Source organism: Balaenoptera physalus, assembly GCF_965194825.1.
Source record: "Balaenoptera physalus genome assembly, chromosome: 5".
Classification (NCBI taxonomy): Eukaryota; Metazoa; Chordata; class Mammalia; order Artiodactyla; family Balaenopteridae; genus Balaenoptera; species Balaenoptera physalus.
In genome coordinates, this window is record NC_138884.1 from 148,425,411 (window position 1) to 148,452,380 (window position 26,970).

Here is a 26,970-nt window from a genome sequence, read left to right on the forward strand (position 1 = left end):
CCCGCCCTGCTGAGGGCCTGCGCTCTCTAGTCTCCAGTCGCCACCCTGGGACGGCTCACCCACGCCCTGCCTGGACCTCCACGCCCAGCATCACCCAGGACGGCCCCTTCGCCCACACCAATCCCCTCCCTGCCGTCCCCCTGGGAACCAGACGTGAGCCCCTCCTCCAGGAAGGTGGCGGCCCGTGCACACCTGAGCCCCCGGCTCTAGGGGCCTGGACGGAGAGGCCGCCGTCCCCACTCTGCACCCGTGGGACTGGCGACAATCGCACAGGACAGAGGGCCCGCAGAGCTCCCCCGCCTCTGGCCCAGGAGACCCCGGTGCAGCCCCCCACCCCCCAACCCCCGGGAGCTGCAGCGTCCCCTCGAGGGGCTGCCGGCCCTTTCCGTCCGTCTCCCCGCGAACCGCAGCAGCTGAGGGGCCTCGCTCCCAGCAGCCAGCACCCCTGAGCCTTCTGTGTGGGCACAGACGGTGAAGCCACAGCCTCACCAGGCCACACCCCGGTGGCTGGGAAGGAATTCAAACCCAACCCGCCAGCCCAGCGGGCACCCACGGCGGCACCATGCCTACAGTCAGCATCCAAGCCCGAGCTTAGTGAGTGTGGCATCATGAGCGAGAGAAGGAATGGACCAACAGAGGGAGGGGCACGAATGACCGAACAGGAGCCGGGAGGTTGCCTTAAAGGGGCAGCCCCGGCCCCAGGGCCGCTGGCCCTCCCTCACGGCCCAGGCCATGGCCCTACCTGCGCTGCCCGGCCAGCCGGAGTGGGAGAGGAGGCTGAGCCGCTTCTCCAGCTGCAGGGTTTCCAGGGCCTCCTGGGCCACTCGCTCCTCCACGGCAGGGCCCCCGGCGCTCAGGTCTGCAGCAGAGAGGACAGTCAGCCAGGAGGCGGCCCCAGCCCTGTCCCAGCGGCCCACCCACTGCTCAGGACATCACAGTTACCCCAGCACTGCCAGGGCCGTGTGGGCCTCGGTCCAGTCGCAACACCACGACACAGCCCCTGGGAGCCCCAGCTCCTCCATACGCCAGCCTCCCAGCTGCCAGACACCAAGCTCAGGGTACCCAAACCACCCCCGTTCAGGTCCCCGGCCATCATCCTGTGTCCGGGGCCCAAGGACAGTCCCCCCTGACCACCAGCAGATGTCCCGTGCCCCAAAGCGGGCAGTCCCTGAAGGGGGTCAGGACACTGGCACACCCTCCTGCTGCTGGTGAGGCAGCAGGGCGCTGGCACTGGACGAATTCACAGCCCCACCACTCGCCCTCCCTGAACCTCACAGCCATGACTGCAAAATGTGGGAGCAGAGACAGCGCACGCCACGCGCCATGGGACCAAGGTGGGAATGCGCAGGACACGCCTGGGGCAGGGTGGACCCCGGAACTCTAACTTCTCCCCTTCCCCCTCCCCACTGTATGTGAGGCAGGTCCTGCCTCTGGGCCTTGGTGTCCAAGTGGGTCTGACCGAGCAGCGGTCAGCTTGAGAAGATACCCCCAAATCTCAGAGTGTTAAGGCTGCTGACCCTGTGGAGGCCACATCTCAAGAGTCCCCAAAGATCACAGGCTTCAACACGACGCCGGCCAGGCTCAGCGAGCAGGGACCCACCAGCCCCGTCCACACCCCTGCCGTCCACACCCCAGCTGTCCACACCCGCCCCATCCACGCCAGCCCCCTTCCGATCCCCGCCACCCACACCACTACCTGCGGCTGCAATGCAGGACGCCGCCAGCAGAGGGCGCTGCCGCACCACCCAGCAGAGCCCGGGCGGCGAGGCTCTGGTCACAGGAGCTGCCTCCTTCCTCCCCACCCCGCCCCCCGGGGCCCGCCTGGGGGGTTGCGGGGCTGAGGGGCCCACGCTGGGAGAAAGGGGACCTGGCACATCGCCAGCCCCTGCCTCCCTAGGAGGTCCATCTGCCCCCGACCCGGCTATGGTGCCCATGCAAGGAGGCCACGGATGTGAGCTCACTGACCACCTGATGCCCAGCCACAGGTCTTGGTGTCCCACCTGGACGAGGGGACAAGCACTGCCTCACTGGGGCGAGGGGAGTATCAGTGACCCTGGGTACCACCCACCCGGAGGGCCTCGGTCAAAGGAAGCTGCGATGACAAGGACCAGCCTTTGTCCCTCCCGTGGGCTTGGGCCTCCCCGCCCTCCCCGAGGGGAGGGCAGACCTCACCCTGTGGGAGGAAGTGCCCAGGTAGCGTGGCCCTCCGCGGTCCAGCGCCATCCCTGGTCCAGGACTCTTGAAGAGCAGTGCCCCAGCCGCAGCCAGGGAAGTGGGAGAGAAGACCAGGCCAGCTCATGCAGCCCTGGCACCTACCAACCCGATGCGCTGAGACCCCAGCTCACAAGGCGACTTCCAGCCCGAACTCAGGCTCCCACGGAGCCAGTCCTGACCCCAGCGACCTCAGGCGAGGGCCCCGCCCAGGTCTGGGAGAAGGGCCGGCTCGGAAGGTCTTCGGGGTCCCGGGCTCGGGCCTCTTCCTGGTCCACCTGGTGCAGCTACAGTAATTGTCCCAACCGGAAGCCTCGGCCTCTGAGCGTCCCAGCAGCTCAGACGCCGTGGAGGAGGGGCTGTGCGGGTGCGAACGCCCCCGGGAGCCCGAGATCAAGCAGCCCACCTGACCCTCCCGCCAGGCCAGGCTCCCCACCTCCGGCACCCACCTGGGAGGACAGGCCGCAGCCCAAAGGGGCCCTTGGTCGGGGAGATGCCGCGGACGATGCAGTCGAACAGGAAACTGATCTGCTCTCCCTCGGCCGAGGACAGGAAGAAGACCCCAGCCCCTGCAGAGGGAGGACAGACCCTGGTGTCAGCCTGGCCAGAGCTCGGGTCGGTGGGGCCCCTGCAGGGTGGGCTCAGGGCCGCTGGGCGGGGATTGCCCACAGAAGCCTGAGCCAACCCGCGAGACCTCCCCCCGAGCACCGCGGCGATGTCCCCTCGGCACTGTGGTGACGTGAGCCATCCGGGAGGCTCAGCCACACCCCGGCTCTCCCAGGCCTGAGGGCACCATCCCGGCCCGAGTCCCGGCTGCACGGCATCAGCAAGGTGGGAGAGGGCGTCCTGCCCGCTGGTCCCGGCCGTCAGCCATCTCTCGTCTCCCGGGCTGGTGTGAGGAGCTGGGGCGACTTCTGGAGGATGGGGGTCACGGAGGAGGCCGAGGAGGGCATCCCGGCTGCGTGGAGAGCCCAGCAGCCCCTCCCTCTGGCCCGCGCTCCTTTGAGGGGTGGGCGGCCGGTGCACATCCAGGAGGGCGGCTGCGAGACCTGGTTTCCTCACCCGGGCTGTGGTGAGGGGGAGCCGGCAAAACACAGGCGGTGGCACCTGCCCTGCAGACGAAGCAGCCTGGCCCACTCAAAGCCCCTCCCCTCTTCCCGGGCTCGTTTTCTGGGTGGGGGGCACTGGAGCCCCTGGTGCGCAGTTGCAGAGCTGAGACCCAGCCTCGGGGCTCCCACCCACAGAGGTGATAAAAGACACGCTTACGTACTGAGATACGGGAAAGTCATCGTGGCTTATACACGAGTTCACTTGAATTTGATGCTAAGTAAAATAGCCTATTTGTGGTCCATCAAATTGTACATCTGCTTTAATTATTAGAGAAAAGGGCACGTCGACCAGCATAAAGATTAAATAAATGCCCCTCCTCCTGGGCACCAACGCTGCTCCTCCTTCGACGGTAAGCCTCCCTCCCAGGTGCCAAGGCCACGCTGACTCGCTGTGTACGCGCTGGTCTGTTTTTTTATTTTTATTATTTTTTGAAACCTTGAAGAAATGTCACCCTGACTTCTCTGATGTTCTTTGTTCTGACAAGATATAAAACTGTGCTGAAAGCCCTGCTTTTCCGGAGTCGTCTGGGAAGCAGGCTTCCGGGCTAGTCCTCAGTTTGGCTCCAATAAAACTCTTTTCTATTCTTATCATTGATGGTTTATTGATTATTTGCGTTGACAGAGGGGAGGCCCGGCTGGGATCCCAGCCCAGGGGGCTCGGGCGGAGGGGGCACGTGGGCCTGCAAGACGCCAGGGCAGAGAGCGGCCGCAGGGCCCTGCGCTGGGCCGGAGCCCCGCCAGCGTGAATGAAGTCTCACGGCCGAGTGAATGGGGACACCGGGTCACGGGGGCAGGACGCCCGGCGTGGTGTCACCACACAAGAATCCCTCGGTGCCTCGCCCTCCTCCCTCTGCCCGGAGAGAGGCCTGCTCCCTCTGGAAGGAGGGTGCCCGGGGGAGACGGGGAAGCGGCACACTAAAACCGTCCCAGTCACGCCCGCCGGCACCGAATCCCAGGGACCCGGGCCAGTCCCACACGTGGCGAGGCCGCCGTGCCCCTGGGCGGCCACCAGGGCCCAAACAGGTGACGCGCCTGCTCGAGAGGCGAGGAAGCGGACGCCCAGAGAGGGGCCACGTCCTGGCACCACGGAGCGTCTGACCAGAAGCAGAGCCAGGCCCACCCTGGGGGCCCCCAGGGGCACCCACGAGGCTCGCTGCCCGGAGGGGCTGGGTTGGCGGGTGGTCCCTCCCAACCTAGAACTGGAGCCCGGGACCTTGGCCGATGGCGGGCGGGCGGGCGGGGAGGAGGCCCCGTCCCGGCCACCCCTGCTCCCCGGGGCCAGGCCTCTAATCCGGGGCTTACGGTCAGCTGGCAGAGGCCTCGGCACAGTCAGTCCCCCGACTATAAAAAGCCACGTTACGGGGGGGCGGAGCCGGTGGCATTCCACGGGCGTCTGCGAGCTCCCGCGCCTGAGCCGGCCGCCACCCAGCATCCGCGGCGGCTCCAGGAGCTCCTGTGGGGGGGCGTGCGTCTCTGGGGGGCCGCCTGAGCCTCACGACCAAGGGACAAGGCCTCCCGGACCCAGCGGCGACCTCTTGCTGCCCCGTGGCTCTCCCCCCGACCCCAGGCTTTGGGGGCAACAAGCTCCCTAAGTGTGCCCGGCCCGCCTGCCACACCTCCCCCGGGGCGGCCATCCCCCTCCACGACTCCCCTCAGTCACCCGTAACACCCCTTCACCTGGTGAGACTCTGCTCGGGGAACATGGCCTTTCCTGACCCCTGACCCCTGACGGTTCACCCGGTGATGCTTTCAGGGGACACCTCCTCTGGGGCAGACCCCGCGACCCTTTACCTCCCGGGTCTGATGCTGTCCCGGCCGCCAGGCCCAGCACCTTGAGGCAGGACCACTTCTGAGTCGTCCGCAGTCCCCTGTGTCTAACCCAGGGCCAGGCGCCCAGGAGACCCCCGCGCTCAGTGTGGATGGAAAGGGGGGCGTGGAGGCAGCCAGGCCCCCTCCCCCCCCCAGGGAAGGGCTCCCCGCATTTCTTGTTTGCTTGTCTGTTTTGGGGGAGGGGAGGCAAGCTAGGGCCTGGACCCGTTTTGCCACGTTGTACCGGTGTGGTCACTGTCACGACACCCCCCCTGCCTCCTCTCATCCGCGTCCGTGAAGCCTCCACCCCGAGGCGGGGCCGCTCCCCTCTCCCAGGGTCTGCGCCACAGGAAGTAACCGAGGGACGCTCCTTCGGGTTTGGGGCCGAGGCCTTAGGGGCTGGAGACCCCCATGTTTGCTCTCTTGGAACCAGCCACCCTGTGAGAAAGCTGGCTGTCCTGCTGGAGGGCGAGGCCCCGGAGGAGAACTGAGGCGTCCCGGCCAACAGCCAGCACCAGGGCCCCAGGCCGTGCCTGAGGCCACCCACCAAACGCCACTGCCCGAGTGACCCCAGTGCACCAGGTGGCGCAGAGACAGCCCTGAGGGCCCTGCCCAGACCACTGACCCACAGAATCGCAAGCCATGAAACAGCACTAAGTTTGGGGTGTCTGTCCCGCAGCAATAAGTAACACGGGAAATTATCAGACGGAGGAGAGAGTCCTGCGGAGCAGGGAACAGCCGCCTGCGGGTTCACGGACACAGGCGCTGTGGATCCTCAGGGGTGCAGCAAACCTCGCCCGCGTTATAAATATCTCCAGTGGAAAAGCATCGTGTTCAACTCAAAGATTCACCAGCCGTGAGAAAGAAAAGCCTTCCTTCAAACGCTCAATGAGCCCAGTTAGATCCCGGCCGATTCCCATCTGAAGTTAGTCTTTAATCTCCAGTGTCCAGACCTTTGTCACTGGACCCTATTAAGAGCTCAGTCCCCGACTCCTCAGAGAACAAGCATTCCACCCTCTGCTGACAAAGACCCCACGGTGAAGTCCAGTCGAGGACAGAGTCTGAAGGCGTTGGAGGACTTTCCTGCTGAGAAGTTTCTAGAAAGCTCAAGTCCAGACAGCACTGATTATCAGTCAGAAAGTTGGCACAGCTAACTGAGCCCCTTGGGATATTATTTTGCAGAGAGTTTCCTAATAGAGTAAAACATCTAGTAATTAATGCTTCATTTGTCTCTGCCCTTATTTGGGGAGAAAGAAGCAAAGTTCAATGAAATAAGTTCATTCGAAATGAAGTTTTAAATTTCACCTGTTCATTTCATACCCACTAGGAGGACTACTATTTAAACAACAAAGAAAAAGAAAACTAAAACGAAACCGAAAACAAGTGCTGGTGAGGATGTCAAGAAACTGGGCCCTTCGTACACCGTTGGTGGGAATGTAAAATGGGGCAGTCGTGTGGAAAACAGTGTGGCAGATCCTCAAAAAATTAAACAGAGAACCACCATCTGATCCAGCAATTCTACTTCTGGGCACACACCCAAAAGAATTAGAAGTAAGGTCTTGATGAGATATTTGCATACCCATGTCCATAGCAGCATTCATTCACAATAGCTAAAATGCGGAAGCAATCCAAGTGTCCATCGACAGATGGATGGAGAAACAGAATGTGGTCCATCCATACGGCGGAATCTGATTCAGCCTTAAAAAGGAAGGGAATTCCTGCTACACCTGCTACAACGTGGATGAACCCTGAGGACACTACGCTGAGTGAAACAAGCCGGTCACAAAAGGACAAATCCTGCATGATGCCATTTATAGGAGGTCCCTAGAGCCGTCAAGCTCAGCGACAGAAAGTAGAATAAAGGGTGCAGGGCTGGGCGGGGAGAGGGGATGCGGAGAGAGTGTTTAATGGGGACAGGGCTCGGGAAGATGAAAAGATTCTGGGGATGGTGGTGGTGATGGGGGCAGAACCATGTGCGTGAATGGGCTCACTGCCACTGAACTACATGCTAAAAGTGGTTTAAATAGTACATTTTGTGTTATGTGTGTTTTGCCACAGTAAAACAAAAACAAACAACAACTCCTCCGGGAAGCAGGCTCTGTCCCATCCTCGAGCGAGCCGTCTCCCCACCCTCTTCAGCCCCTCCCATCCCCATCCGGGCAGGAGGCAGCCACGAAGTGCAGGCACCTCACATCCTCACAGCCGCTGCTAAATGCCAGCCGCCTGCCCCGACAACACCGCCTGCACACACAGCGGGCATCTCCCATTTGGAGATGTGGGATGAGGCTCGCATGCCATCACGTCCAGATGGTCCCAAGAGGCCACCCTGCAGGTCCCCAAGGACAGGAGGACACACGGGGCCTGCTTTTCTGCCTAGGAGGAAACAGACTGAAGCAAAACACCCCAAAAAGGAATCCCCGAGTCTGCTGAGAGCTGAAAAGTGTCTGATCCTGCCCCACTTAATCCCAGTGCCAGGCAGGTGCTGGGCTGGCTGGCAGCACAGCAGGGCACGCAGTGTGGAGTCAGGTCCCCCCAGGGCCAGGCCTCGGCTCCACCACACTCAGAGGGACAGGCCAGGGCAACTCATGGACAGCTCCGTGCCTCAGTTTCCCTGTCTGTAAAATGGCGATGTGCACACACCACATAGGGTTGGTGTGAGGACCTAGTACCCCACAAAGTATGGGGCCCTGCAGGGGGGTCTCTTGGCGTGACTATCACCCCAGCCCCATCTCTCCCTGGCCCTGTGCAATTGAGGCCTCCCTGGACACCCTGAGTGTCACCTCCCTGGACCATCCCCGTGTGCAAATGCCATAGTGGAGTACAAAAGGGTGACAGATTCGGGCCCAACTCCCACCCCCAGAGCAGAGACATCGGGGCAGAGGGCTGAAATCAACCACAAACGTGTCAGAAATGTGACAGGGGCCCTAGACCCCAAGGGGAGACTCAACCTCCAAGTATAAACCTGAACAGGTTCTTGATGGGGCCTCTGCAACCCCGCCTGGGACGCCTGCCCCACCCCCATGGGCAAAGCACTGGACCGCTCAGCCCAGGCCCACCCTGCTGGGACCCTCGCCTCACCTCGCCCTCCTCCCCACCCACCCCAGGCTGGCCCTCCCTCCCTGCCCCTCTCACTCACCGCCTTAACATTCCTGAACCCACAGGCCCTGCCCACCCGCCCAGCTGCTGCCCACAGCAGGACCCTGCCTCAGCGGGACCACATCTTGCACCCACTCATGGCCCCTGCCTCCATCCCGTCTGCACCCTGGGGCCACAGTTATAGCCCTCAACACAGATCTGTGGGTGGCACCATCCTGCTCTAGCACTTTTCATGGCTCCCTGCTACCCTGGGAACACAGTGCAAGCTCTGGTCCAGATTCCTCCTCTTACCTCACCTCTGCCACCCCGCACACACTGTTCCCGTCACCCAGCCGCGCTTAATGTACGGCTGGAGCACCTTTTCTCTTCCCCCCAGCCCTCCCTACCTTCGGCGGCTGGGCCAACTCCTATTCACCCTGCAGAGGCCCCACTCAGGTTCACCTCCAGAGGGCCTCCCCAACGCTCCTGGGCTGGGGTCTGTGGCCCTCCCCGGCTCCCCTCGTGCCCCCGAGGATTCTAAACGCCTTGTGTCCTCTCACATAGGCTGAATCTTCCCAGCCGTGTGCTCCCAGCTCCAACCCCGCACCCAGTGCAGGCCACAGAGAAGCCCCTGAACACATTCCCTCCTCCCCAAGATTCCTGGGCTTCAAGACCAGGGCTCCAGCAGTTCCAGCGAGACCAGCATTTGGACCACAAAGGCCCAAAAGAGGCACTTAAGGGCTTCTCAGAGCCGGACAGGCGTAGCAAGACGGTCTCTCCCTAGTTCAGAGCTTCATCCTCTACTCACATATAAGAATCATTTAAAACTGCTCACTGCACCCCAGGGGGCTGACAGGATGGCCTGGACCCCGAGGAGCTGGGAGAAGGAGGGGGAAGCAGCCTGCACAGACTCAGGGGCCGGCCTTGGACTCCCGCCCTCCACCACCTGCTGAATTCCTCCGCATCCGAGGACCCCGATCCTTGTGTCCGCAGCCGGCTCCTATGGATGTGGAAATGCCCTTGAAGTGCCCTTGACAGGACCTGCCAATGTAAAGGACGGGGACTTCCTCGGGGGCCCCTCATCCTAGAAACTTCCATTCATGCTTAGGCCCTGTTCAAATGCCCCCTGGCCCTCTCCAAAGCCCTCCCTGGGCTCCAGACCTCGGACAGACCCCCCCCTCTCCCGGGTCCACCATTCTCACTGCCTGCTGAGTCTGTTGGTGGGGAAGGGTCCCCAAATCTCTGTGCCACCCTCACCAGCATGCCCTGCCCCTGCCCTGCAGCCCTAAACACACACAGCGGGCCGTGACCACCCCAGAGACAGAGAATCGGGCCACGCTGGGGGACCTCAAGCTCCCGGCCACCAAGCCCAACCCCCATCCGAATAATCTGAACAGGCTGCCGTCCATGTGGAGGCCACACAGAGGACACGCCCACCCACGCGGTACCCAGAGCCACACGGAGCCCCCCGCACACCTGCCAGGTCCTGGTCACACCTGCCCGACCCCTCCTCCACACTCTCCAGGGCCCTCTCCTGACATCCAGTCACCGATCTCAGGATGGGTGAAGGGGGCCAGGGTCGAGTTACTGCTCTCTGGAGTGGTCTGAGGCTGAGGGCCCAGGGGGTGTGGCCTGGGGGGCCCAGGGTCCAGGCTGGGACCTGCCCCAGGGGAGAAGATGTTGATTCCTTACATCCAAAACCCTCCAGGACCTTCTGGTGACTCTAACCCCCTCTGTCCCGGTGCCCACAGACTCCTCAAGATCTGAATGCTGGCGCCTTCACAGGTCAGGTGACCCCTGTCACGGGCTGAACGGTGGCCGCAAAGCACAGGTTCACACCCTGGAGCCTATGACTGTGGCCGTATTTGGAAAAGGGTCTCTGCAGGCGTGCTCAAGTGAAGGCTCTCAGACAGACCATCCCGGAGTGTGCGGTGGCCTTAAACCCAACGACTGGTGTCCTACAGAGACGCCCCGTGATGCCGGAGCAGAGACGGGAGAGACGCGGCCACAAGCCCGGGAACACCTGGCCCCCCCGGGAGCTGGGATAGGCAGGGAAGACCCTCCCCTGGAGTCCCCGAGGGAGCCCGGCCCTTCCCCAACTTTGACTTTGAACGAAACGGGGAAGGAACAAATTTGTGTTGTTCTAAGGCCCCGGTTTGTGGTCATTTGCTACGTGGCCCCAGGACGCTAACTCACACCCCTTCCCGGACCTGAACTAGCCGCCCTCCTCCCAGGACGGCCCGGGTCCTGAGCGGCCTGGCGCTCTGACCACACGCACAGCGGTGCACCGTCCCCTCCCACCCAGCCCTGCATCGAGTCCGGTAACAGCCTAAAAACTGGCTTAAACCAGCAGAGCGGCGGCAAGCTTGTCCCTGGAAGAGAACGGAGCCCAGTGGGACCTGCCAGGGACAGAGGGTCGGGACGGGCTGTCCTAGCCACCCACCACCGTGTTGGGTCACTGTTGACCGGGTGGGTTTGGCCAGGGGCCTCCAGACAGCCTGGAGGGGAGATGAGGATGCCCAAGAGGGACTCTCTCTCGGTCCAGGGTCCCTCAGCGGGAGGGAGAATGTCCGGCCTGCAGGTCAAGGCAGATCCGCCCGGGTTTGTGGACGGAGCTAACTCGAGGCCTCGGGCAGAAGCACCAGGGCGGCCCTGTCACAGTTCACGCTGGGGACCCAGGGAAGGCACAGCGGCTCGAGGTTCAGCTTCTGCCCTCACACGAAGCGCTGCTCCGATGCCTGGAATTGTTGACGATCGCAGAAGGAGCCCACCCACACCAAGAGTTGGAATTTTCAACTCTGAGGCCTCAGGGGAAAAATATCCAGAGGGTTCTATTACATTATGTCCGGGCAAATAAAACGGTCTCCAAGGAACCGGTCGTCCTGGCCTGCCCCTGCTCTAGGGCACACGCCAGCGCCAACCCCAGGTCTGAACCCCAGTCACAAGTCAACCTGTCTGAGCCTCAGCGCTCAGGGATTCCACAGTTCCAGCCAGGATGCTGGTCGCGCCCCCAACCCTGCCCGGGGTGTCCCCAGCAGCTCCAGGGCCCCACGTGGAGGAGATCTCGGAAGGGAAGGGCCGCCACGTGCCAAGTACACTGTGACCTGCGGCTCCCGGCCAGCCACGCAAGGGAGGGAAATGAAGCTGGGCCAGGGTCCCCTGCACCACCCGCTGCTGTCACCTCTAATGTACCAAAGACGAGGTGGCCCAGGGCTTGTCCAGCAGAAAGGACTCTGGCCAATGTCCCGTGCGCCCTTCCACAACAGCCCAGGCAGGCAGGCCCTTCCGCGACGGCCCAGGCAGGCAGGCCCCTCCGCGACGGCCCAGGCAGGCAGGCCCCTCCGCGACGGCCCAGGCAGGCAGGCCCCTCCGCGACGGCCCAGGCAGGCAGGCCCCTCCGCGACGGCCCAGGCAGGCAGGCCCTTCCTTCCGCGACGGCCCAGGCAGGCAGGCCCCTCCGCGACGGCCCAGGCAGGCAGGCCCTTCCGCGACGGCCCAGGCAGGCAGGCCCCTCCGCGACGGCCCAGGCAGGCAGGCCCCTCCGCGACGGCCCAGGCAGGCAGGCCCCTCCGCGACGGCCCAGGCAGGCAGGCCCCTCCGCGACGGCCCAGGCAGGCAGGCCCCTCCGCGACGGCCCAGGCAGGCAGGCCCTTCCTTCCGCGACGGCCCAGGCAGGCAGGCCCCTCCGCGACGGCCCAGGCAGGCAGGCCCTTCCTTCCGCGACGGCCCAGGCAGGCAGGCCCCTCCGCGACGGCCCAGGCAGGCAGGCCCTTCCTTCCGCGACGGCCCAGGCAGGCAGGCCCCTCCGCGACGGCCCAGGCAGGCAGGCCCCTCCGCGACGGGCCAGGCAGGCAGGCCCCTCCGCGACGGCCCAGGCAGGCAGGCCCCTCCGCGACGGCCCAGGCAGGCAGGCCCTTCCTTCCGCGACGGCCCAGGCAGGCAGGCCCTTCCGCGACGGCCCAGGCAGGCAGGCCCTTCCTTCCGCGACGGCCCAGGCGGGCAGGCCCTTCCCTCCGCGACGGCCCAGGCGGGCAGGCCCTTCCCTCCGCGACGGCCCAGGCGGGCAGGCCCTTCCCTCCGCGACGGCCCAGGCGGGCAGGCCCTTCCCTCCGCGACGGCCCAGGCGGGCAGGCCCTTCCCTCCGCGACGGCCCAGGCGGGCAGGCCCTTCCCTCCGCGACGGCCCAGGCGGGCAGGCCCTTCCCTCCGCGACGGCCCAGGCGGGCAGGCCCTTCCTTCCGCGACGGCCCAGGCGGGCAGGCCCTTCCCTCCGCGACGGCCCAGGCGGGCAGGCCCTTCCTTCCGCGACGGCCCAGGCGGGCAGGCCCTTCCCTCCGCGACGGCCCAGGCAGGCAGGCCCCTCCGCGACGGCCCAGGCGGGCAGGCCCTTCCTTCCGCGACGGCCCAGGCAGGCAGGCCCTTCCCTCCGCGACGGCCCAGGCGGGCCGACAGCTGTGCTCACCCCTCGCTCCTGCTCAAAAACTCCAGGTGGGAAATGCACAGGCCCAGCCGCGGTCAAGGCCCTTCGGACGCTGGCTGCGGCCACCCCACCAGCTCCAGGGCCACTGCGCCAAACTGCCAGCCCCAGAGGCCCACCTACGCCTCCGCTACATCCCCCCTCCCTGCCTCTCTTTGCCTCTCCAAGCTTTTTACCTCCCCCAAGCCCAGGACCAGGGAGCATCATACAACTCAGTGGCTATAGACACCTTGCTGCCTTGAGCAGGAACTTGGCCCTCACCTGCTTGCTCACCTGTTTGCTAAGCGCCTTTGAAGCTCACATCTTGTCCCCTCAAAGGCGGGGCCCTGCGGGCTGCCCGGCTGGGCCGGATCAGCCTGTGCCACCTCACACACCCCCTGGCGGAATGAAGGGGCCAGATGCCCAGCACGCAGCACAACCGTGTCCTCTGTCCAGAGAAATCCAGGCACGACCGAGGCCCCAGAGCCAGGTGGACCCCCATCCTGGCCATACCAAGAGTGTGCCAGACCCTGTGGTAGGCCCCTGCCATCTTCGTCCTCTCATGAGGCTGCGGTGGTAGAGAGGGGGGCGGTTAATGCCCCTTTACGGCGGTGGGGAGGTGGAGAGAGGTCGCCCCCGGCTTAGAGCCTCCATCCACCCTGCACACGAGGGAGGGGCCGCTGATCCCCCTGACCAGGGTTCCAGGCTGAACGGAGGTGGGGATGCACAGCCCACAGCCCAGCACACTGACCGTGGCCCTCGAGGCCACCCAGCTGCTCAGCAGGAGGCACTCGGCCGGCCGCGAGCCCAGGGAGGCCACGCAGATAGGCTCGGCCCCTCTGGAGAGGAGGGAAGGGACTTCTCGCTCCCCGCGGTGACAGCAGGTCCACAGCAGCCCCCAACTCGGAGAACAGCAGGCTGGGGGCACTGGAACATCCCCCACTCCCACCACGCCCCTCCCGGCCTGGAGGCCAGCTCCCTGGAGCTCGGACACCACCTCGGCCCTGGGGACCCCTCCCTCACTGCCGCGCCCTCGCATTCGGCCCCCACCTGTGACGTCCGGCCTGGGAGGGCCGAGGGAGCTGGCGGGTCCACTATGGAGTTTCTCAGCACATCCTCAATAAATGCATCTATTCTTCTTCTTCCCCTTTTCTTTTTTAAAGCCAACCTGAGCTGCTCTGACGCTCTGTGACCTGGGACGTAGGCCCATGAGCTGCCTCCGGGTGACCCCTGCAGGGGCTTCCTGCGGGAGGGCCCCTCCTCTCAGCCTCCAAGCACCCACCCTCCAACAGCAAGAACAGAGACATCTGAGGGTCTGGACTCGACGTTAAAAGACATAACCCTGCTGTGTCCCCGAGAGGCCAGCTGCAAGCAGGAGGGTCGGCTCTGAACCACAGTCGGGCCAGGAAGCCGGGAGGTCTGGGGCTGCCCGCGGCCCAGGGTCCCCACGGCCCACATACTTACAGTACCCACACCTGGTCCCTCCTTCAAAGATGAACCCGCTGGGCACGGCCCCATAGCGCCGGAGGTCCGACAGCTTCCACTGCCCCGTGACGGCCGGAGGGACGTCCCTGGCCACGACGAGGATGTCATTGCAGAGGTGCAGGGTGGCGGGTCCGCTCTCCAGCTTGGTGCCGGGAGCCACGGTCACGTGGAACCTGTGCACTGAGGGCGGGGCAGGGGCGAGAGGGCGTCGCTGGGGCAGAGGCGGGGGAGGGGCGCGCAGCATCCCAGGGTCGGCTCAGAGGGCAGGTCTGCCCCGCCCCGCCTCCCAGCGCAGCTAGAGCCCCGAGGTGGCTACACTCACCTCTCCCATCCTCAGGGGGCCCCCTCCCCATCTTAACTTGGCCCCGGCGAGCTCCAGTAAAAGCTCACATGCGACTCCTGGTAGGTCCGCGGCCTCAGGACTCCTGTTCACAGCACCTCCTCTGAGAACCCCCGCCAAGGGTAGCTGCTGTGGTCCCATTTCAAAGATGGGGAAACGGAGGCCCAGGAGGCCCAGCCTCCCGTTGGTCCGTGGAGAGTCTAAGGTCTGCCTCACAGCCCAGCCTGACCACAGGGACGCTCAGGAAACCGTGGACCCCCTTCCCTCTCCAGTTAGGGGTTCTCCCTGGCGCCGAGCAGGGCAACTTGCTCCCCGAGATCTCACCCACTACCTCGGCTCGGCGCTTTGCCCCTGAAGCCCCTCAGGAGGACGGTCTTCCCTCCCCAGATGGCTCCCACCTCGGAAGAGGGTGCACCCCGGGGTAGCCGGGCCCAGGAGCAGACAGCGGCCTACCCGCCCGTGCCCACCAGCCTCATCTCCAACCCAGAGGGGCCCAGTCCCAGCCCCACCTCCTCCTCCCTGAGCCCCACCCAAGCCCCTGCAGTGGGACGTCGAGGGGCTCCTAGGCAAGGAAGCACTGAGGGCCTGCTCTGCCCGGCCCAAGGAGGCTGGGGGTCACCGACCCCATCAGTGTCCTGGTGATTTCTGTCAAGGTGCCGAGACAGGGTGCCAGCTGCCTCTGTGCAAGGGCCCTGCCTGCCCCGTAGCACAAAAGGAGCTGTGCCCTGAGCCAGGCTGAACTGGCGGGAACCCCCAACCGCAGAACTTTCTGGAAAGGCGCGGCTCTTCCCTTCTGCCACTGCATCCCCTCACTGAGCCGTCCACACATCCCCAGACTAGGGGACTGCTCTGGGGGCGCCCGGAGGTGGGAGGGGCCGCAGCCCCCTAGCCGGGCTGGGCTGGGGTGAGGTGAGCAAGGCCCTTACCTGGGCACAAAACAGTGGCCAAGATCACTGACATTTTAATGATTATTTAAACAACAAAAATTAATGCAAAGAGCCCACGGTGAGCGAAGCAGCAAATGCGTAAATCGAGACCAGGCTGGCTGTGGCGCTGGGGCAGCTGAGGACGGGAATGTCTGAGCGTGGCTCTGAGCCCGACTTCACTCTAAATTCTGACGCTTTGTTCGTCACGGGCTTTTGGCTTTAATTTTGAATTTTCAAAATACGGTGTTAAAATATCACGGGTTTCGAGATAAATTAGGACGTGGGGATTAAAATATACACACTACTATATATAGAATGGGTAAACAACAAGGACCTACTGTATAGCACAGAGAACTATACTCATTATCTGTAATAAATTATAATGGAAAAAATATGGAAAAGAGTATACGTATATGTGTGTAACTGAACCACTTTGCTGGACACCTGAAATTAACACAGCATTGCAAATTAACTGTACTTCAATTTTAAAAAATTTTTTTAAAAATATCATGGGTTCTGATGGCTCAGCTGGGGGCCCGCCCGCCTCTGCTCACACAGCCGGGTGGGCAGCGGGGCTGAGAGGTGGGCAGCGGGGCTGAGAGGTGGGCAGCGGGGCTGAGAGGTGGGCTGGGTCCTCCCCATCTCCCAAGCACACTCCCCGCACCCCGCTACTCCCCTAGAGGGACACGCGGGGGACGGCGCTCCCGACACCGCACCGCCCCTCCTGCCCCGGCTCTGGGCTCAGGCAGCCGCCCGCTGGGGCTAAAAGCTCTAGTTCAGATGAAGGGGGTCAAGTTAGGGAGCTCAGGAGGGGCCAGCCCCCCAGCCCCCTGCCCCAATTGCGGCCGAGCGGAGGGCGCTCAGCAAGCACTGAGCTCCGTGGCCTGGAGCCGCGTCCCGGCCTCTGCAGCCCGTCGGTGAGGCCCGTGGGACGCTTCAGGACAGAGGCCGGGCCCTCGGAGCCCTGCACCGGTGTCACTCACCCTCACCCAGCGCGTGGCGGATCCGGGCGTCCCAGGCGCACATGGCCTCCCGGCTGTCGAAGCCCAGCATGATGGCCTGCGACAGGCAGACGATGGCCAGCGTGTGGGCCAGGCCCTCGTAGGGCAGGCCGGGCTCCAGGCCGCAGATGTCCTCCAGCGCGAGGCTGCTGCGCTCCCGCATCCCTCTGGCTCGCTCTGCCCTGTCCTTGTAGGCCAGCATCAGCAGGCAGTCTGCGGAGGGCGCAGGGGGCCGTCAGGCATGCCGGCCCAGTGCAGCTACCGCCCGGGTCCCGGCATCCCCTCGCCCGAGAGCCTGGGCCCCAGGCACGGCCCCGGGCAATTCCCCGGCCACCCTGCACCTCCACCTCCTCGTGTGCAAGAGGGTGACCCCACCCGCAGGGCCCCGGGCCACACAGCGGAAGTGGGCTCAGAACACTCCCTGGCTGGCCCACCCACCTGACCGTGGCCCCCAGCCAGGGCCTCCACCCTGCCCCGGACCCTGGGGCCACAGGGGCCACACTCAGGCTGCTGGCAGGACAGCACAGAGCCTGCCCGGGGACTCAGGCCTCCCGCCTCGGCCCTGCAAGGGTGGCTTCCTGCCGCACCCAGACCCACTTCACCTCCTGGATTTCTCCGTTTCCAGGGTGTGACCCGGACTCCAGCGCTGGGGTCCCTCTGCCAGACCCAACACGAGCCACCCCCAAGACCCTGCAGGCGACGTGCCTGAGTCTGTCTCAAGTTCCCATTTCCCTCAACACCCTAATCGCTGCGATGGTATCCCCACCGCTCCTGGCCGCCTGTGTGGCCCTGGCGAACCGCCCGAGATCAGAGGACAAGCGTCCCTCCTAAGCACGCCCACCCCGGCCGCCGCCCGGTCTCTGATGAGGGTGAGGAGTCCGGGGCCTAATGTAAACACCTTAACACTGAAGTGTCAGACAGCCCTGAGCCCCGCACCGGAGCTCTCGACGATCAAGCCCCCTCGCCCGGGCAGGAGGGGACTGAGGGGCGGGCGCAGGAGGACGTCGCGGGATGGAGCGATGAACTGCTTCCCCCCGCCCAACCCCCGAAGCCTGGAAAAGCAGCCCCACAGACCCAAGTGACAACCAGATCCCAATGAGCTTGACTCAAGACTCATCTTTGCCACCAGACGGAGAACAAGTGTGGTGCCTCCTGCCTGTTTGCCATCAAACCACAGTCACAGCCCCTTCCTTATGAAGGCAGAGGGCGGACAGTCTGTCCCGGCCACCCACCTCTGCCGTCGGGCGTGAAAGCAGCCCCAGGCAGTACATAGACCAGCCTGGGTGACTGGGTTCCGACACGCCTGTATTTACAAAATCCGGGGATTGTGATGGGGGAGCTTCACTTCCTATCTGAGACCCTGTTTGTAGTGTTTGAAATGCTTATGTCAGAAAAAAGCAAAGATGTTCTCATTTTGAGGGAAACAAACAAAACCCCAGAACCCACAAAAACCCATCTGCCCACCCAAGGGTTCCAGCGTGTTCTCTCCCGAGCATGGCTCCCTTAGGAAACTCGTGGCCCGGCCCGGAGAGAAATTAGTCACACACGTGGCATGAAGGGCATGTGTTGTTATGGAAGCGTTCCCTGATGTGTCACCAGAGGCCCAAGAGGTAAAAGCCTGGGGAGGCGATGAGCACAGAAGGACCCCCAGTAAAAATGTGTGTGGACAAAGGGAAGCCACCGAGGCAGCTAGGGAAGGGACCACGGGCGTGAGGACAGCCCTGCCAGCCACACGGGCTGCCACACCCCCAGACACGCCGACCGCCTCCTGCCACTCCTCTCCCCAGGGAAGGCCGGCATCTCCCGGTGGCTTTTCTAGGTAGCTGTCTGCCCCCTGTCTATTTCCTGTCTCCCCACTCCCCACCTTGGAAGGTGAGCTCTTGAAGGCAGGCCCTCTTCTGCTGGAGAAGTGACAGCCCCATCACCTGGCACAGATGAGGGTGAGGGCCTCTGTCACAGGAAAGGCCATTCGCTTTAGTTGTGGCCTTAACAGCAAAGCAGGGCCAGGCTGTCACCCCTTTGCTCTAGGAGTTACGCTCCCAGTGCTACAGCCAAGAGCGAGTTCCATAACCCTTTCTGTGAAGAGTCAGACAGTAACTGTTTTCGGCTACATGGACCACGCAGCCTCTGTCACAACCACTGAACTGCGAAAGTAGCCACAGACCACACGTAAGTGAATGGCTGTGTTCCAATAAAACTTTATAACAGAAACAAGCAGCGGGCCGGCTTCGGCTCAGGGCCCTGGTTTGCCGACTCGTGGTCTAGAGTCTAGTTTGCTACGAGCCCCTGTGTCGCCCCATAGCTTCTCACACTCCTCAGATGCCTCCTGCTGCCAAGCAGGTCTTGCCACCCTGGACGCCTGCACTTGCAAGGCTGGTTTCGGGACCTACATGCAAGAGCCAACATGTGTCCCCGAGAATCTTTTCCCTGGGCCGGTCTAATCTTTCTGGATCCTGGCTCTATCTGAAATGCAGCTCACATCCTACTCCTTACAGAGATCTGAGAATCAATGCGTACCCTCGCCCATCTGCAGTGGGGTGAATGGGGGCCCCCAAAAGACATGTCCATGTCCTGACCCCTCCAAATCTGCAAGCATGACCTTATTTGGAGAAAGGGTCTTTGCAGACGTGAACAAGGTAAGGATCTCAAAATGAGTCACCCAGGATAATCCACGTGGCCCTAAATCTAAAGACGAGTGTCTTGGGACTTCCCTGGTGGCACAGTGGTTAAGAATCCGCCTGCCAATGCAGGGGACATGGGTTTGAGCCCTGGTTCGGGAGGATCCCACATGCCACGGAGCAACTAAGCCCGCGACCCACAACTACTGAGCCCACGTGCCACAACTACTGAAGCCTGCGCGCCTAGAGCCCGTGCTCCGCAACAAGAGAAGCCACCGCAATGAGAAGCCTGCGCACCGCCACGAACAGTAGCCCCCACTCGCCGCAACTAGAGAAAGCCCGCGTGCAGCAACGAAGACCCAATGCAGCCAAAAATAAATAAATAAATTTATTAAAAAAAAACAAAGACGAGTGTCTTTATAAGAGACAAAAAAGGAAACACAGATGCACAGAAGAGAGGCCACAAGAAGACAAGTCACAGAGTGATGTGTCCACAAGCCCAGGAGGCCTGGAGCGGCCCGGAGCTGGAGGAGGCGGGAAGGATGGTCCCCCGCGCCTTCAGCAGGAGAACGCTGCTGGATTTTGGACCTCCAGCCCCCAGGACTGTGAGAGGGCACACTTCCGTTGTTTTAGGCCCCCCAGTTTGAGGCAAGGCAATTCACTACCGCAGCCCCAGGAAGCTAACACACCCTCGGTGTCACTGCTTTCACTTTACATATGAACAGAACACGGTGAGGGACACGGCTGTGGGATGATCTCCCACCTTCTGCCCCGTGGAGGCCCAGAGCCACAGCCGGGGTTACGGCTGGAGCAGCTGCGGTCCACCCCCTCGCCCGGCACCCTCCAGCCCCCGCCCCCCGCAGTGGGCTCCTTTAGCTGAGGCACAACACCGCTCCTGGGAGGGACGTGGCTGGGGCCCTTTGATGGGCAGCTACTCCACCCCCTCTCCCTCCCCATCACTTCGGGCCATGAATTGATCCTATTTTTAAAACCTATTCTGTGAGGAGTGCTGTTTAGTGGAAAGCTGTTCAGTACCAGGCACAGGAGAAACAGAAATTCTCGGGTCTGGGCCTGAGACAAAGCAGGTCGTGCCCAGGAGAGACAGCGCCAGTGCCCCCAGGGAGCAGGGACACCACCAGCCCTTCCTGCGGAGCTGGGGGCACCCAGGGCTGCGCCCCTCGCAAGAAGCCCAGCGAGGCTGGTCACTCGGCGAGGGAGCGTCCCTGGCCTTCCCACCCCGCGCCCCGGGCCACCCACTCACGTGGCCGCTTTCTCTCCACGCCGGGCCGCGAGGGCCTGAGGACCTCGCTCACGGCAGCACCCATCCAGCTGAAGTGCGGGGCTGCGGGGCCACAGCCAGGCTGCAACCTGGCCCTGGGCGCCCGGACTCCAGGGGCAGGAGATGAAGCCGCCGCAGGGCCTGGGCGGCTCGCTGCCGGGGCAGCTCTCGGGCAGGGGTGGAGGGGACTGCGGTCGTCGTAGTGAAAGGAGGCACGGATGGGGCGATGACAAAAGCGCCAAAGATTAAACCGAGGGGGGGCACGCAGAGGCACATGCACAAACACACACTCCTGTGCACGAGCACAGCCACACACTTGATCACGCGTGCGTGCGTGCTCACACACGTGTGCTTACACACGCACACCTGCACGCTTGCACACACTCCACCACTGTGCACGGGCGCCACAGTGGGGACCAGCTGACCCGGTTCACGTCCCACATCCGCGTTTGGGAACCCGTCCCTCAGCTCTTAGAGCCTCTATTTTCCATCTGAGAAACGGACGCCACTCACCCTGCAGAGTCAAGGCACCAGCACAGCCCCAGCCTGGCACACAGAGGCCCTCAGTGAATGCCACACGCCAGCAAGCACAGAGCGGGATGAGCAGGGACCTCGGCCTGGGCCCTGGGACATTCCCCACCACCATGAAACCCAGGGGAGCGCACCCGCCTCTGGGGTCAGCCCACCCCTGCCCTCTTCCGCACGTAGTGGGCCCTGCTCGCCAAAAGGGCCACTGAAAGACCCCCAGTGGGGCCTCTCGGAGCCCACCCCACCTCCTTTCCCGTCCCTCCGCGGGGTGGCCTCCCCCATAGCCCTCAGCCCAGTTCATTCTGCTCACGAGCAGCCCGGGGACCCAGGGGACACAGGCCGGCTTCTGCGGAGCTGAAACCCGAGGGGAGACAGTCAAACGCTGAAAAAGGTTGATAAAGAAGAAAACTCTGAGGAAAAGCTGTCCAGGGGACCACATTTGATGGCAGGGGTGGATGGCATTTGGGGGTGGACGGCACTTGATGACAGCGGCTGTCATGGGGCCTGAGCACGGGGGTCAGAGACTCTCCCAAAGGGACAACGGACTCCCAAGGGATATAAGGCGCCAGCCCGGCAGCACCTCAGGGAACAGCATTGTGCTACAGGGAAGAGCCAGTGCAGAAGCCCAGAGGCAGGGACCCAATGGGCAGGGCTGGCACAAGGGGAAGGGAAGAGTGGTCCGAGGTGTAGGCGGGCTCCAGCCAGGCGGGCCTGCTGAGCCAGGCCAAGGCCGCATCCCAGCACACCAGGGGCCCTGAGATCTGTGAGCAAAGAGGGCCCAGCCTGGCTGCGTGTGGCGAAGGGACACAGGGTGACAGCAAAGCTCCAGGCCCCTGCAGCTGTCCAGGCCAGAGGAGCTGCTGGCCTAGGCCGAGCAGAGGAAAGGGGGCCCAAGGCTAGGCTCTGCAGTAACCATGGTGACAGTGGGAGGGGCCTTCCCTCTGCGGAGGCCGCGCTAACTCGTGGGACCTCTTGGTGGGTGGATGACGGGGTGAGGGAAAGGAAGAGGAGGGCGATGCTGGATTGGGGAGGGGGGCACCTGGGCGGGGGTGCGGGGCCGGGGGCAGGGGGCAGGGTTGGGGTTCTGTCCCGGACACATGAGCCTGAGAGGCCCATCAGACGCCAGGCGGCGTGCACGCAGGCAGCTGGACACACGCGTCTGAAGATGTAAAAATAACCATGGAGTCAGTCATGGGCACTCAGAGGCGTTTACAGCCCGGGGCCGAGAGCCTGGGGAGGGCGGGTGGCCGGGAAGAGGCAAACCTCCGGGCCTTGTGGGGGGCAGGGGGAGCCGGGAGAGGAGACGGAGGTTGACACCCACCCACGGGACACAGCCGGAGGAGCGGCTGTTGGATTTAGCCCTTGGAGGTCACAGTGACCTTGGGCAGTGCCTTCAGCAGAGCAGCTGGGCAGCGGCCTGGGGGCAGCCGAGCACTGGGGATGGGGCTGCTGACAGCGCCCCCCAGCCGGTGCCTCAGGCTGAAGCCCAGAGGGACCCCCTCTGACCCACAGGTCCAGGCCTTTTCCTGATCCAATTCGGGGGGAAGCGCGTTCACTGTGCATGCAGGGCGCAAGGGGGCTTCACGGGCTCCCACAGGCAGGCTACCCCGACCTCGCCGGCAGCAGCAGGAGAGGACGGTGCCCCGGGCCCAGTGCATGCCCACCACCCGTCCACCCTCCGCAGGGACCAACTAGGACGCGTCCAGGTCACACAGCTGGTCCGAGCAGAGGCGAGACCTGAGCCCAGGTGCTCCGATTCCCGGTCCGGAACCAGGGGCTGCAGGAAGCCCTGGCCCCCTTGTCGAGGTCTCCATGGGGACGGGATGGCTGGCCACCACCCACACCCTGTCCCTGAGTGCCTACCCAGCCCAGGACTGAGAAGTCACGCCCATTCCCGGGGGACACGGCCGATCCAAGGCCAGCAGGTGGGACCGGAGAAGGGACCCTCCCCACCATCACCACCTGGGACCCCCAACCTCTCGGAATGCGCCCACCTTAGTTAGCAGAGCTGCCACTGCACAGGAGAGGCACGGGCACAGGCCAGTGGGACAGCTCAGGCGGCTTAAGGGGCAGGTGTCGCGAGGCCCCGGTTCCTGGGCAAGTTTGCAGGGCCCAGATGTTGCCGAGAGTGGCTGGGCTCACAGCACCTCACCTGGCAGGTCCCAGCCCCTGCCAGGCTGCCTGTGAGGGGTGACGCTGAGTCAGGGACCCTGCCCTCCAGGAACTCAGCACCTGGACTGAGGGCAGGGTTAGGAAGGGGGTACTGAACTAATACCTCACCTTCAGTGGCAGGAGCAGGTGCTGACCTCCCAGCCGGCCAAGGCGCTGGGGGCAGGAGGCAGCACCCAATCGTTTGTGGGCCAGACCCCTTGGGTCAGCAAGTCTCAGCCCCTGTGCCTATGATGACCCCTAAAGGCCCTGCCAGCTCCAGGAGTCAGGGTCCCTCCCGGTGGCTTTCCTGGGCTGAATAAAGCCCCAGCAGCTTGCACAGGAACTGGTGAAGCAGGGCCCTCGGAGCGGAGGGCCGGGGAGCCGCCCTGGCTGCTCAGGACCCCTCTGGGTGCCTCACCCGTGGGTGGGCCGCCCCCTCCACGGGGCAGCCGCGCGAGAGACACCCCTCCCACCATCCTAAGCCTCAACCCGGGGAGGAAGAGAGGGGCTGCCCAGGGTCACCAGGGGTGGGCCCAGACCACCCTCTTCTCAAGGGAAATGATCCAGGCATGAATTCTCTGGCCAGGACAGAGGTCGAGACCCCAAGAAGCACAACCCCCTGAAGTATGACTGCCTTTTATAGAGATTGTTACTTCTTTCAATAAGAGGTTTTCCCTTTCATCTCTTTAAGTGAGGACACGGGGGCGGGGGGAGGGGGAAGCTGGGGCGAAGTGAGAGTGGCATGGACATATATACACTACCGAACGTGAAATGGATGGCTAGTGGGACGCAGCCCCATAGCACAGGGAGACCAGCTCGGTGCTTTGTGACCACCTAGAGGGGTGGGATAGGGAGGGTGGGAGGGAGGGAAACGCAAGAGGGAGGGGATATGGGGATACATGTATAGGTATAGCTGATTCACTTTGTTATACAGCAGAAACTAACCCAGCATTGTGAAGCAATTATACTCCAATAAAGATTAAAAAAAAAATCAGAGCTCTTCCTTCCTTCCACTAACTAAACTTTATTGTAAGAAGAATAAGTGGTCCTGGTTAAGAAAAGCGAAAACAGGAGAAAAGACACAAAGCGGAGAGGGGCCCTCCTACCCTCCGCCCGCCTGCAGCCCCTGATTCCCTCCTAACCTCTCCTTGTGGGCCCTCCTGGGAAGGAAATACTTTTCAAAAACAAGAGTCCTGGGTTTTCATGACGAGAAGGCAGGGCGGCCCCTCCTCTCTCCTTCCCAGGCTCCCCCTTGGCTGCAGCCAGGATCTGGGGAGTCTTAGCTGTGGGGACCCCAAGTACAAGGACCTGCCCCCAACACCCAAGGCCACCCGAGGGAGCTGGTCTTCAGGATAAGGGGGGCCAGGCGGCTGCATCCCTCCCAGCCAGGCCCCCCAACACACTAGAGAGGGGCCAGCTCATCAGCTAAGGGCCAGGGAGGGGAGAGCGAGGAGGGTCCGGAGCCTCTGACCCGTCGGGGAACCACGGCCACTGGCACCGGCCAGGAGGGAGGGGGAGGGCTGGCGAGAGCGGGGCAGTGGCCCAGCGGGGTCAGCTTGGCAGCTCCGCCTCAGGCCAAACACCCATAAGAGGATGACCGCGGCCCTCGTGCAGTGTGTGGATAAAGGGGGCGCTGCTAAGATAACGGCAGTGACAGCGGGGGTTCTGAGACCCTGGGGACCAGGACATGAGATGCAGGGCTCAGAGTGAACGGCAGCCCAGAGGGGCCGCGTGTACCTTCCACCACCCCTAATCCCCTCCCCGCCCCCAGTCCCCGGCCGCGTCCTGCCCGAGCGCCTTCCCCCTCTTCTCCGCGACTTCCCCTCCGGTCCAGCCCTGGTGCCCCTGCAGAGGAGGCTCTTCCCCGACGCCCCGGCTCTCTACCGCTGGGTTGCATGTGGTAAGACCCAGGAAAGGCCCGATGACCACAAGCCCACTTACAGACTCAGAGTCTACGGTGTTGAGGACCCGCTGCAAACTCCCCTGCAGTGCAGGAGGGCCCCCTCCACAGGTGTCCTCCAGGGCCGGCCAGAGCTCACCTCTCAACCAGCGCTCTCGGATACTGGCATAAAATCCACCACCAGGGGCTGCAAATCACTACCCCCCCTACCAAGAGGGACAAGGCCCACCCCGGGACTGCTCTTCGTGTGGGCCACCTGTCCCAGAGGCCCGCACGGGCCCTGGCTCACCACCGTCCCGGCAAGCAACCCCCAACCAACAGCCAGCCCCCTGCCTCGGGCCATAGCCTCTTGGGTCAGCACGGCCTTCGCCCCCGGCTCTGCCACCCTCAGCTGGCCGGTGCCTCCATTCCCTGCCGGCTGGGCCCCCCCCCCCCGTTTCCCCAGCTCCGACCCTCCCCCAACCCTACCAGGCGTCCCTGAGCTCCCCAGGACTAGGACCCCACAGCTCCAGACGCAGGGGCTGGGCATGTAAGACTGATCGGCTGAACGAAGGGTGCACGCAGCCCAGGCCCCCTTGGAGGGGAAGCTGAGGCCCAGGCAGGAGGTGAGTGTGTCCGCGGCCAAAAGCAGACCCTTCTATCGCAACCACGAGGCTCTCAGAGCCGGCTCAGCGCAAGGGATGGAGGAGGGGACCCGGGAGGGGCGCAGGGAGGGCGCCCTCCACACCCTGCCTGGGAAATGGCAGACACCCCAGGCGTCCCGGAAAACTCTCGGGCAGCCCGCACGTGTGAGGCAGCGTGCGCTCACACCCCCAGCAGCCCACACAGACCCCCGGGTGCCTGGGCCGGCTCCAAGGCACCTGTCTCCGGAAACAGCTGCAGCTGCACAGCTCGGAGCCTCGGCCGCTGAGCTGGAGATGCCCGGCTCCGGGGCTCCAGCTGGCTCCTCCCGGCTGGGGTGCCGGCTCTGCCCAGGGGGCTGGGAGGGGGCCGTCCTCTCTTCCCGGGACGGATCCCACACACAAGGTAGATTTCACTCTTCTCCGTTCCCACCTGGCGGCCCAGCCTCGGCTCCACCTGGGGAGGGTGGAAGGGCCGCCTGGGGTCAGCGCTGCCCGGAACACCCATCCGCATTTGGATTCAAAGACACGACTCAATCCCCAACTGGGGCAGAACTTTCTGGGATGCTCCCTGCTGCGTGATGGGGGAGGGGGCCAGGACAGGCTCCTGCCCTTTCGCCCCTCGGGCCTCCACCGGCTCCCGCAGGCCCCTCCGAGCCTCAATCCGCCCTTCTGCCAAGGGGGTCGCCGCCCCGGGCCTGGAGTCTGAGATGACGGCTCCCGGGCCCGGTGCGGTCGCGGGAGGGTCCCGCGTCCCGGCGTCCGCGGCAGGCGCAGGCCGGGGCGAGGCCGGAGCGCTCTCCGGTTACAGCCCTCGGCCCCGGCGCCGCCGGCTATTTCGGGCGAGCTGGCCGCGCTCCGGGCCGGCCGGGCGCAGGAGGCCGCCGCCGCCCGCCCCGCGCCCCGCGCCCCGCGCCCGCTCACCTGCCACCGGCGACGGCTTGCGCAGCACCAGCCACCTACTCCTCCACTGCGGGGACAGAGGGAGCGTGAGCGGCCGCCCGCGCCCCGCGCCCGCCCCGCGCCCGCCGCGCGCCCCGACCTTCTTGCCGTCCCGCAGCTTGACCTGGCCCTCCACCAGCGCCGCCTCGGTCATCTTCTGTCATGGTTCCCGCGCGCCCGCCGCGCCTCTCCCCGCCGCCCCGCGGCCGCCCAGCCCAGGGTCACTTTCAAAATAGCTCCGGGAGGGCCCTGCGCCGGCCGGCGGGGCGGGCGGGGCGGCGCGCGGGCGGGGCCGAGGTGCGCGCCCAGCCGGCCCTGCCCTGCCCGCGCCCCGCCCCGGCGATGCGCCCCGCGGCACCTGAGGCCACCTGAGCGCCCTCCGGAGCCAGGCACACTGCGGGGCTCGGCCGCTGGCGCTCCGGCACTGCTCACGCCGAGGGGTGGGGGAGTGGGGAGCGAGCTCCCCTCCAAAAGCAAAGGAAACGCCCGACGGGAAGGGGGCGTCCGCGCGTCCAAGCGCT

The 26,970-nt window shown here is 64.2% G+C and overlaps 1 protein-coding gene across 10 annotated transcripts in view; it reads right to left on the reverse strand.

Annotated features, from left to right (window-relative positions):
* The window catches only part of DOK7 (docking protein 7), a 36,208-nt gene extending 9,457 nt beyond the window's left edge, over window positions 1-26,751 (reverse strand). For 2 of the 10 annotated variants that reach the window (XM_082462438.1, XM_082462437.1), the window contains exons 1-6: window positions 26,550-26,748; window positions 26,432-26,477; window positions 16,394-16,624; window positions 14,135-14,324; window positions 2,661-2,780; window positions 743-859 (exon numbers count right to left, since the gene is read on the reverse strand). In XM_082462438.1, coding sequence (XP_082318564.1) covers window positions 743-859; window positions 2,661-2,780; window positions 14,135-14,324; window positions 16,394-16,624; window positions 26,432-26,477; window positions 26,550-26,603 — 758 coding nt within the window. In that variant the 5' untranslated portion in view covers window positions 26,604-26,748. Of the gene's footprint in view, window positions 1-742; window positions 860-2,660; window positions 2,781-14,123; window positions 14,325-16,393; window positions 16,625-26,431; window positions 26,478-26,549 lie in introns of all 10 variants that reach the window. The other 8 variants (XM_082462432.1, XM_082462433.1, XM_082462430.1 and 5 more) reach the window with 8 other exon arrangements.
* Window positions 26,752-26,970: the final 219 nt, after the last annotated feature.